At 38.7% G+C, this 12,467-nt stretch overlaps 1 protein-coding gene across 1 annotated transcript in view; it reads left to right on the top strand.

Annotated features, from left to right (window-relative positions):
* The window catches only part of SNW1 (SNW domain containing 1), a 29,822-nt gene that overhangs the window by 1,289 nt on the left and 16,066 nt on the right, over positions 1-12,467 (top strand). The window contains exons 2-3 of the mRNA XM_008536582.2: positions 3,451-3,604; positions 5,682-5,843. Of these exons, the coding sequence (XP_008534804.1) occupies positions 3,451-3,604; positions 5,682-5,843 (316 nt within the window). The remainder of the gene's footprint in view (positions 1-3,450; positions 3,605-5,681; positions 5,844-12,467) is intronic.

Here is a 12,467-nt window from a genome sequence, read left to right as displayed (position 1 = left end):
GCGGGTTGTAAAGAAAGTGATCATTTTAGGACATCCGCTTGAGCTCCCTAAACACATTTCATTCTCCTCTCGTGTACTTTTCCTGGTTGACGATAGTTAGGAATCCTAAAAATGTTTTAATGAGACATTTCTTTTGGGAATTACTTTTGAGTGCCTGGCTTTATCCCACGGGTTGTGTGTATACAAAAGAAAATCTGACGGTCCTTGGCTGCAGGGAAGATGTGGTACGAGGCATACAGATATGGAACAAAGAACAGTACAAAGTGCTTATTTGCATTTATTTGTGTAGTGCTAACTTAAGTGCAAAAAGAAATAGATGAAGTGAGCTGAATGAACTGGAGAGTTTCCTTTAGTAAATGTTACAGGCAGCAGACATTTGAGTGCCCTCCAGGTGGGAGGCACAGTGACAAAGATGAGTAGAGTTAGGAGGAAAGGTTTTGTGGAAAAGGTAGAATTCGAAAAGGACACACAGGAGAGATACCAGAGATGTTGCGGTTACTGTGTGCTTAAAATTGCTGTGGCAGAGTGCAATCTTTAAATGGCTAGTCTTCGTGACATCCTAGCTTTCTGATTTTGTTGCGTGAGTTCTAGCCAGTTTGATTTTTAGACTTGATCTCAAGTTTCCAGGTGAAGCATTATTATCTCCAAGATCTATCAGGGATTCTGAACAGCAGGGACTTGACATATTGATGTGTTACAGTCTTGGTGTCACCAGTGATTCTTGTTAAAGATTTAAAGTCATACGGATTTAATTTTCTAAATTCAAGTATTTTTAAGGTTATGTATCTAATAATATCACTTGCGTTTAATATGTTTACTTTAGTAAAGGGGAATGGGTAGACTAAGATGTCCTCGTGTCACTATTAACATTTTGGACTGGATAATTCATTGTGTGGAGCTGTCTTGTGCACAGTAAGATGGTTGGCAGCATCTGTGGTCTCTTCCCACTAAATACCAGTGGCACCACCTCCCCTTCTCCTCCCTTCCTCCAAGTCCTGACAAAATGTCTCCAGACCTTGTCAAATAGCTGCATTGTAGATATTTTGCCCCCAGTTGAGAACCTCTGAGGTCGACTTTACCCTTGCGTTTGCCTCTTACGTACCCCCTACCCCCAGGAGTGTGCCTCTTTGTGGGAATGTCATCCTTTACAGGCAACAACAAAGTTATGCCCCTCTGGAAGTCTGAAGTATGTTCTGACCTTAATCCAGGCCAGGTTACCTATTTACTGGATTGTCCAAACTCTTTGCTTTGGCAGGCTGCCTGTCTTTTGATCATTTTAGTGACTGGTTCTTCCAACAGAAGGTAAAGGAAAGAAAAGAGAAATGAAATATAAGTAAATATTTTAGCTTCTTTGTAACTGACTTTGTGTCGCTTCTTTGTATTGGGTATGTATGGTTTACTGAAAACAACTGTGGTAGAAGCCCAAAACTTTTGACTCCATTCATCCATCCATTCATTCATTCCATTAGAAAATATTGGTTGGAGGTCTGCCGTGTGCCTGGCACTATTCTAGTGATGGTTTTACAGTATTGAATCAGTCAAGCAAACTCCTTATCCTCACAGAGCTTATGTTCTAGGAGAGACAGACTGTATATGAGTGAACAAATCAGTAATGCAATTTTAGGTGGTGAGTAGGAGGAATAAAATAAAGAGGAAGGGATAGAGAGTTACTGAAAGTGTCAGTAGAGTGCTCTTTTGGACAAGGTGGTCAGAAAACTGCTCTAGGGCGATATAATTGAGCAGAGGCATGAATGCTAAGAAGCAAGCACTAAAAGATCTGGGCAAGAGTTTTCTATAAAAGCACTATAAGGAAAAAAATATTCTTTTGGTGGGGGGTGAGGAAGATTGTCCCTGAGCTAACATCTCTTGCCAGTCTTCCTCTTTTTGCTTGAGGGAGATTGTCCTTGCGCTAACATCTGTGCCTGTCTTCCTCTGTTTTGTACGTGAGACACCACCACAGTATGGCTTGATGAGCGGTGTGTAGGTCCACACTCGGGATCCGAACCCATGAACCTCAGGCTGCCAAAGTAGGGTGCGCAAACTTAACCATTACACCACTGGGCCGGCCCCTGGAAAAAATATTCTTAATGAGTAAATAGAATATTTTATGGCAAAGGGAATAGTAAATGTAAAGATCCTGAGATGGCTTGTTTAAGGAAAGACAAAAAAGCTATAGTGACATAAAGATGGTGAGCGCGAAGGGTAGAGTGAATTTATTTCTCCTGCAAACATTTAAGTAGCCCCTGCTGTGAGCTAGATAATGCCTGAAGAGTTAGGGATGGAAGCAGCAGAAGGCGGGGTTCCTGCCATCAGGTTGCTCACAGTCTAGGGACAGAAAGAAAGGTAAATGAATAGATGATTGCAATACAGTAAAATAGGTGTTATAGTAGAGGTCCACAGAGGGTCTTGTGGGAGCATGGAGGAGAGGCAGCTAACCCAAACTGGGGGAATCGTGGAACAGCTCCAAATACTCAAATATTTATGGAACATATATTGAATGGTATTTAGACACTGTGCCAAGTGGCTTATGGATTTTCTCATTTAATATTTATAACATCCCTACGTGGTTGGTAATCTTCTGATCCATCATTACAGATGAGAAAACTGAGCTTCAGGGAGGTAAGTAACTTACCCAGGTTAGTAAGTGGCAGAGGTAGGATTTGAACTTTGAGCTCTTAGCCATCATAGTACCTGACCCGCCCCCACCACCACCAGACTAATCAGATCCCTCTGGTGTGTGCTGTCAGAGCACTCTATTCTTTTCCTTCATCAGTTAATATAATTTGTAATTATAGGTTTGTGTGATTATTTGATTGTTGCTCTGCCTCACAAGATTGTAAGCTGCCTTTCTCAGTTTATAGTCTCATTGCCTACCTAGCACGGCGCCTGCACCCAAGTGATCAATAAATATTTTTAATAAATAAGCTCTACTGCTTACTCAAATATGCTTACGAGCCAGAAATCACAAAGGAATCCTGACTTTCCCGTTAAACTTATTACTCATCTACTGGAATCCTTTTGTGGTACTTTGGAGTGTCTGTGTCTATAACAACATTTATCATACTTAAAAGTTGGTAAGAAAACCGTATGCTGGACACTTGGTCCCTGGATAATTGAGAATGTTTACTTGCTTGTTACAAGAAAGGAAGTGTGGAAGCATAAAAACTCAGTTGTTGTCTATTATGTGAAATATCTGTTAATTTTTTATTCTGGACACCATTTGCGTACATCCTAGTCAAATGTTTTTACTGTATGTCTCTGGGTACTTATTTCTTTCCAGGCATGACAAAATGACTGATATTGAGTACTACTATAAATCATTGAAAAGTTTGCTCTTTTGCTAAAGGGAAAAGGTATTATAGGAAAATAGTGTCTGATGGCCACGTTGCAATAATCAAATTAAATGTAAGAATTGTAAAAAATTCTGACTTTTATTGTCTTTGCCTTTAGCTTTTTACCTGCACCTACTCAGCTATCTCAAGACCAGCTTGAGGCTGAAGAAAAGGCAAGATCCCAGAGATCACGACAGACTTCACTGGTCTCCTCCCGAAGAGAACCTCCCCCGTACGGGTACCGGAAAGGCTGGATACCCCGGTTACTAGAGGTAAATAGGGACCTTCAGTCTGGATTTATTAAATTGTGCTGAAATGTGTGATAGCACCCTTATGAAATTAATTTAGGCCCTAGAACATCCGCACGTGAATGTCAATATGATAGAAATTCTGATTGTGAGCTCTCAAGACATATACTTCCCCTTAGAAGATTAATCTTTTCCTTCTTGCTTATTGTCACTGCTTTGTGATCACTGGAGAATTGTACCTGTTTACACCTCTTCTTATGTCAAACTATTAAACAAGTACAAAAGAAACTAACATACCCTTTATAAATCCAGGGATTACAGTATATGGAAAATAATGGGAAGTAAGAGGGAAAAAAGGAAAGAATGATTTCACGTTTGAGTGCCTTTCCTTCCCTCCTCCTCCCTACATGCACAGTACCACATAAACCTAAAGAGACAACCTCTAGGAAAAACTTCAGCAGCATTTCCTTTCCTGATTTTTTTTCCCATTAGGTATAGTAGAAAGAGCACTGACAAGGAGTTAAAAAAATATAACTGGTTTTGCATTATAGCTGTGCTACTTACTATTTGTGTGACCCTGGGCCAATCCTGATCTCTCTTGATCTGTTTTCTTGTCTTCAGTTTGAGAATGTTAATGCGTGTCTAATATACAGACGAGGTAAATTTTTTTTTTTAGAAGGCACGTGAGCTAACATCTGTTGCCAGTCGTTTTTTTTTTTTTTTTCCTTTCTCCCCAAAGTCCCCCAGTACGTAGTTGTATATTCTAGTTGTAGGTCCTTCTGGTTGTGCTACATGGGATGCCGCCTCAGCATGGCTTAAGGAGCAGTGCCATGTCTGTGCCCAGCGTCTGAACCAGCAAAACCCTGGGTTATCGAAGCAGAGCATGCAAACTTAACTGCTCAGCCACGGGGCCAGCCCCAGATTAGATAAATTTTTAAGAGGTATAAGAGACAGAATTTGATGGTTGATTTGGAGGCAGTGAGGGAGAAGGAAGAATCTGGAATGATGGGGTTTTTTTTTTTTAATCTCTGGCTTGTTCCCAAAGAACAAACTTCTTGGCAGCACCTATCCTCCTAATTACTCAGGATTCCATACATCAGTTCAACACATATTCCTTTCCCTCATTCTAGGGCAGACTTTCCCGTGCTTGGCCACCTTTTTTATCTAGGGAGAAAAGCAAACGTTTGAGACTTAATTATTTTGCCTCCCCAAGACCTCCTCCTGTTTAATCAAGCCTTTTTCTTTTACTCCCAGTATTCATTCTGACTCCTGCAAATTTTCCTCCTCCACATCCCAAGGAATGTACCTGCCCTATTAAAAATCTTTAAATGCCTATACCATTCATTTTTGTGCGCAGTTATTTTCATTTTGTCATTTTGTTGTATTCTCTTTATATGGTGATGATTTTTACTTTACAAATGTGAAGGGCTTGTGCCCTTAGCTTTTTTCATGTATCTCCAAGTGATGATCCTAGTGAACTGAGTACTTATTGGATTGCGACTTGTTGCTTAGCACCCTACAAGAATTCCCCCTGCCTGCCAGAACTCTTTATAGAGTCTAGAAGACAGACACCCAACTAGATCATGTCTTCTCCTAATGTAGTCCCGGTTTTTTCCCTTCAGCTATCCTCTGATCTTTGTGAATTCTCTCTGTCCTCTATAAGCTGCAGCCCTATTGGACTCTCGTTTCCTGGAACATGCCAAGTTCATTCTTGCAGCAGGGCCTTCACACTTGCTGGTTGATCTGCCTAGAAAATGCTTCCCTCAGATCTTCCCATGAGTGATTTCTCATCATCTGGGCTTTAGCTCACGTGTTATCCGTTCACAGAGGCCATCCCAAGCACACTATTGAAAAATGCTCCTCTTCCAGTCCCTTTAGTACTTTCCAGGCATTTATCACAAGGCAGAGATTAAGCTTTTTATATCTTTGCCAACTAGAATATACTCTGCACAAGATCAGGGACCTCTGTTTTGTTTGCTGCCTTATCTCTAGCATCTGGCATAATAAGGGCTCCATAATTATTTGTTGAATAAATGAATATATCTTGAATCTCAAATTACTATTAAATGTTCTTTTTATTTCTTATCTTTTTAATATATAGGATTTCGGAGATGGAGGTGCTTTTCCAGAGATCCATGTGGCCCAGTATCCACTGGATATGGGACGAAAGAAAAAAATGTCGAATGCGTTGGCCATTCAGGTGGATGCTGAAGGAAAAATTAAATATGATGCAATTGCCCGACAGGGACAGTCAAAAGACAAGGTAATCCTCTCATGGATTTGTTTTTTCTCATTGATAAATGTTTTGTGAAGAGTTTTTTGTAATTGTGTGGAAATGATAAATCTCTGGCCAGTTTATGTTAAAAATAGCAGTAAAGTATACTTCGGCTAAATGAAGATGTGACTTCATAACAATATGAACAATATGTTATGGCTTCATGACCATGATAACTTTTCCTTTAAAATTCTCCAAATTGATGATAGCGTATATATACTTAGGGTTTTTACTTATTTGTTTTACTTTTAAAAACAGTTCTTTTATAGTACTAACATTTTTTTAAAAGCTAGTAGATTTTTAAAAATCTCCAATCCTAGCACCTTAAAAAAATCAAAATTTAGTTTTATCTATAAAATAGATAAAAACTTTTCTCACTCTCATCCATGTACTTGAAACTACTTACATATATACTTAATAGTTGATTTAAATATAACAAATTACACAGACTTCTTTCTGCCTTGATTAAGTACGAAACTGGCACTTGCTCAATTTAGGATAATCTTAAAAGTAATCCAAAAACCTGCTTAAAAGTAATCCAAAACCAAAAATAAAATTTACTTAAAATAATCTCATCTCAGAGCAGCTACACTCAGAGCCAAGGAACTGTTTTTAAGACTTAGTTTCTTTCTTATAAATAAATACTCCAAATAGTTAAAAGATCTCTTTAGAATTGAAAAATACTTGTGAGCCTTCAGTACCTGTGCTTTGCCCTTCTCTCTCCCAAATATTTTTATTTTACTTTCTAAAAGAGCACTAATGGTAACCCGTCCCTTGCTCCTACATCTTGGCTGCGGAGTTTTGGGGAAAGCAATTATGCAGTCAGGCAACTTCCTATCTCAGGTTTTAATTGGGCTCCTTTGGTGTTCCTCCAGGCCTTAGCTCCTCCTCTCTGGCCCCTCTCAGCTAACAGGTGACTCCCCATATATTTGCATAAAGAATACTGGAAGAAAATTGTTGGCTTTCTTTTTTTTTCTTTTCTTTTCTTTTTTGAGGAAGATTAGCCCTGAGCTAACTGCTGCCAATCCTCCTCTTTTTTCTGAGGAAGACTCTGTTAGCCCTGAGCTAACATCCGTCCCCATCTTCCTCTACTTTATATGTGGGACGCCTACCACAGCATGGCTTTACCAGGTGGTGCCATGTCTGCACCCGGGATCTGAACCGGCGAACCCCTGGCCGCCTGAGAATCAAAACGTGTGAACTTAACCGCTGCGCCACCGGGCCAGCCCCTGTCGGCTTTCTTTATCCCATGCTTGTCTTTTTGTCTTGATTTTTCCTTTTTTCTCTATAAGAAATCTCTTCTCCTGTCTACACCTATTCTTGCCATTGTATTCTAGGGTATCCCAGACCTCATCCCTCCCGTTTCCTTTATAACCTATGTTTTTGTTATTCTTCTCAACAGCATCTTTCACCTCCTCTATTTTGTTGGCTTCTTCTGGTAGCATTTGAACATGCGTGCTTTTCTCATCTTTTAAAAGTTTTCCCTGACTACTCTCAAGGCTCCCTCTAGCTACGTCCAGATTTCCACCTAATTTTCTCCACTTTCCTGCAGGCTTCTTGCAAGAGTTGTTTTCTGCTTTCTCTATTTCTTCACTTCCCTTTCCCTCATTTCACTGTCAGGTGGCCTCACCTCAACCAGTCTGCTGAAGTAGCTCTCTGGTGAAGGTCTCTAAGACTGTTTTCTCAGAACACATTCTCTCTGACTAATCTAATTTATTTCCTTGGCTTAAACTGCCACTCATATGCCGATGACTGTCATATTTGTGTCTCCAGCCCAATTTGTCTCCTGGGCTCTAGCTCCTTATATCTTACTGTCTACAAGGGTACATCTATCTAGATTTCCCCAAAGTACTGCTCAATCAAATCCAAACCTAAACGCATAATTTTCCACTTAATCTCCCTCTTATGTTCTCTAACTCAGTGATTGGTAATGATATCTTCCTAAATGACTGCTAAAAGCCTGAGAGTCCTCCTTTTTTCCCCTTATTTTATTGATTTCTTTAAAAAAATTGCATTAATAATATATTCATATGGTCAAAGATATCAACAGTACAAAAGTATATGCAGTCCTGCCTACTTCTCCCACTTTACTTCCCAGAGGTAACTACTGTTGCTACATTGATATATATCTTTCCAGACTTTTGTTCTGGATTTAGGTATTTATGTATATGTATTCCTACTTTACATACAGTAAACACACCCCACACACACGTGCAAATGTATACATCTTTTTTTAGATGAATGAAATTTTAATATTCATAACTTCCATAGACTTGCTTTTTTTACTTAATATGTTTTGAAGGTTTTTGTTAATACATACAGGTCTACTTCATTTAAAAAAAATCTACACAGAATTCCATGATGTGCTTGTGCCCTAATTTTTTTTAAGCATTGATGGTTTCCAGTTTTTTAGTTTTGTAAACAGTACTTTATTCAAGATCCATGTACAAACATTTTTGCACATCAGTATTCGTGCAAAATGAATTCTTGATGGACTTCTTGGGTCAAAGGATATTCCGATTTCAGCTGTGACACGTACTGCCAGCGTGTTCTCTAAAAAGCCTTTGCTTAGCAGTCTTTCCGTTCTTTGGTGCTTCCCTCAGACCCTGCATCTGTTTATTCACCGTGATCTCTTACTTAACACTGCTCAAGTATATTCCCTTCTCTGATACTTAGTTCAGGACCGCATCATTTCTTGCTTGATTGACTATAGCAGCGTCTGAACACATCTCCTTGGCGTTTGTCTTGTCTGCCTAAAAAAACAAATTCATCATGTTTGTCTGTTTATCTTTCTGTCTCTCTCCCTCTCATATATGCACAAGTGTGCACATTTAAAATCATGGCTTTTAGGATAAGAACCAACCAAGCTCCTTATGGCATACTTGACCCCTTGCTTACCTTTCTAGCTTAGCCTCAGCTCTCATGACCAGAATACTGAAATCCACAAAAGTCTAGTTTTAGCTATTCTGTTTATTTTCAATACAAAATAATCACCATTGTAGGTGGTCGTTGGAGAAGAAGAACTTTCAGACACTCCCTATATATGTCTTCAGTGAGGAATTACTTGCTGGTCCCTTAGTGTAGCACATTCTCTAACCTTAGGAACTTCCCATGGGTGTCCTCCTATGCCTGGGGAAGCCCTCCCCCTATTCTTTGTCTGACTATGTTCTATTGCTTTCAAATCGCAACTTGCTCTTCGCTATTCTAAGATACCCTCCCTGATCTTCTGGCTAGGTTGGGCATCCTCCTCCCTGTTTCCTATGTTTACTTTCTCGTAGCAGTCATCACCTTTGTTGTAGTTATTCTCTCACCAATGATCTATGTTATTTGCCCGTAAGTTCTTTGAGGACAGAGATTATATCTTTGTATTTTCTTTCCTCTTTGACATCTAACTTAGTGCCTGACAGCATGACATACAGCCATTTTCACCAGCGTTTATTGGAGGAATGATAGCAATTTTCATTGAATAACAGAAAACCACTTCTCCTGAAGCCAGCAAGGAAGCATAGTCCACTCCTGCAAAAGGAAAGGTGGCCCCTGTGGATGCAGGACATATACTGAAATTTCCCGTGCCATGGAGGCCTTCACTTGGCTCCAGCTCTCTTTGATTTGGTGCATCTCTCCTTCTTTGGAATAATCATAATTCTTTGTTGGGATGTGCTGCCTCTCCTCTCATTTGTGAGGAAAAAGCAACATTTTAGGACAATAATTTGGCATTGGCAGGTTTTATAATTTTGGATGAAATACAGTTTTAGCCCATTTTACATTATATTTCAAGATTGGAAACAATGAATTTTATCTGATTTCTAGTGAATGTCTGAATTTTTGTGTGTGTGTATGTCTAATAACCATGTGTATTAGTGATTATTTTGTATTGAAAGTAGATTTCAGTATTCTGGCCAAATAAAGATTCTAAAGTATTGTTCCTTTGTACAGTAAAAGCCTTACATGTTTATCTATAATGTAACCTCTAGAAATAAACCCAACTAGTTGTTTACAGAGGTACCGCACTCAGGTTCATACTAACCCTAACCCCAGTGGGGGAAGCTATGTATGTGTAGGGACAGGAGGTGTGTGAGAAATCTTTCTACCTTCCTCTTCATCTAAAAACACAATCTTAAAACAAAAGTAAGCACAATGAAGATTTTTAAAAAGTGTACAGGGTACTCTCTGAATTGAAAAGGAGGATAGTGGTAGAGTGACTACTTGAACTGTTCTAACATTGTTCCTAGTAGATATATTTTCTTTTCTTTCTTTTCTTTATTTTATTGAGGTCATAATAGTTTATAACATTATGAAATTTCAGTTGTAGAGTATTATTTGTCAGTCACCGTATAAATGTGCCCCTTTACCACTTATGCCCACCCCTCAACCCCCTTCCCCTCTGGTAACGACTAATCTGTTCTCTTTATCCATGTATTATTAGTTTATCTTCCACACATGAGTGAAATCATGCTGTGTTGATCTTTCTCTGTCTGGCTTATTTCACTTAACATAATTTCCTCAGGGTCCATCCGCATTGTTGCAAATGAGACAATTTTGTCTTTTTTTGTGATTGAGTAGTATTCCATTTTATATATATATACACCACATCTTCTTTTTCTAGTGGATATATTTTCTTGCTGGACTTTATACCCTGGAATATCCATTTGAATTCCTTACACAAATGTAATAAATGTGCACTTTAATTTTTTTTAAGTGGTTGGATTAATGCATGAAGTTTTTGAATGCATTGGATAATTCAGCATTAACTGAGTGCCTGCTATGCATTGGCATTTGGAAGGGGGGACACTGCTTGATTGTTTGGGACTGTTTTGAGCATTGTATAGTGTTTAACATAAGTGGCGTTATCTGTTAAGTGTCAGTAGTGCCCCCTCCAGTGTCTTAGCCCAAAACACCTCACATATTACAAAGGCCCCAGGAGGGGAGTTGGAAGTGGCAGCCATGCCCTCTTTTAAAACCACTGATTTTCCTGTTTTAAAAGTAGGAATCGGCTACTAAATGTACAAAATGGGATTTAAAAAATTCATTATCATTCAGGAGGCTGATATGCAGAGTCCTTGACATAGAATGAAAATAGTTTACTGGATTATTGAATTTGCACTATAGTGCAAAGATTTCTGATTTAAATCAGAGGTATCTGGTATTCAGGAAGTGGGGAGATCTCACTGAAATATCAGTAATAAAAGAGCAGGAATAGAAAGTGCTAGCCCTAGATATAAGAGGTGAAGACAAAGCAAGATTCCAAGGGATAATATTCTAGGATAAATCTAAGGCCACTGATCTCTCTACATGTAAATACTGTGTACAAGACTTAGCAGTAATACAAAATTGGGAGGAAAAGAATTTCTTGAAGTAAACCTTAACAGAACTAAATGGTTTTTTTTTTTTCCAATTGTCGCTTGAGTGATAAATCTTGAAATAAAAAGCCTTGGTGTTTACATTTTTCCGTCTGACATCTTTACATAGGAAATGTAACATACGTACTATTACCTAAAAGAATGCCTTCAAACACACCCCACCCAAAAAACTCCTACAGCTTTAAACTGACCACAAGATAAGTTGTATAAATGTTATCACCTTTTTCATATGATTCCAAAACTAGCTAAGCCTGAAGATCGTGTTTTCTTTCTACCTCTAAAATGGTGAACATGTTGACAGGTTATCCTTTTAGTCAGTCCAGTTCTTTGCCAGTTTTTAGTAATAAAAAAATCTGTTTCACAGATGAGTTATTGCTTTATCTTGTTCACAGAGCTCATTTGTGCTCCCGATACCTTCGAGAGTATATTATATTTTTCAGATAACCCTCCCCAGCCTTTTTGCCTCCTGGGATATACTGAGTTTCTTCAGCACATTTGGTTCTCAGGCAATAAAAAATTGGAGTTTTATAGTTAATTACCATGGAGGAATCTTGCTCTTCAGATGTCCTTCACTCAGCTTTGTGAGCTGCTAGAATCTTATTGATGCTCATTTAAAGGATTATTAACTTTGGAATACCCAAATACGAAACAGCAAATGGCTCTTGTATGCTAAATTAGTATTGAGAGTTTATGTTGAGCATGTATGACTACCAGGAGCCATTTACTTAGAATCCCTTCCTGTAATGATTGCTGTGTGAAAGTAATTAACTCTTCATAGTCTTGGTATTATTTTCTAGAGTAATGTTCTAGAAATTTAAATTCTCGTGGTGTGGATTTTTCCATCCTGAAAAGGCTTCAGAGGTCTGTTACAAGCTGTGTGATCTTAACTCACAGAGCCTCACTTTTCACTAGAGTCAGTTTTAGGGACCTTCAAAACGAATCCTCTGAGAGCTTAGGGACACTGGTAGCTCAGGTAGCAGTAAGACATGTTTTGTGGTAAATCATCTACACTTTCTTACCTGATCCTTTTACTCATTCCTAAGAAAAACATGCTAGAGATTTCAGTCTATAGACATGAGATGGTTTTTTCTGGAAAATCAACAGCTTATGTAGCACCTTCTGCAGGCCTAAAATATAATCATATTTAGCATGGAACAGAGCATTTCTAAAATTCATACATTCACTCATGTGTGCAAAAAATTCTGACTGAATGCCTCCTGTGGACCAGGCATTGTTGCAGGCACTGGAGACG

Source organism: Equus przewalskii, chromosome 25 (genome assembly GCF_037783145.1).
Source record: "Equus przewalskii isolate Varuska chromosome 25, EquPr2, whole genome shotgun sequence".
In the NCBI taxonomy this organism is placed as follows: domain Eukaryota; kingdom Metazoa; phylum Chordata; class Mammalia; order Perissodactyla; family Equidae; genus Equus; species Equus przewalskii.
Note: the sequence above shows the minus strand (reverse complement) of the source record. Positions and strands in the feature narration are given on the sequence as shown.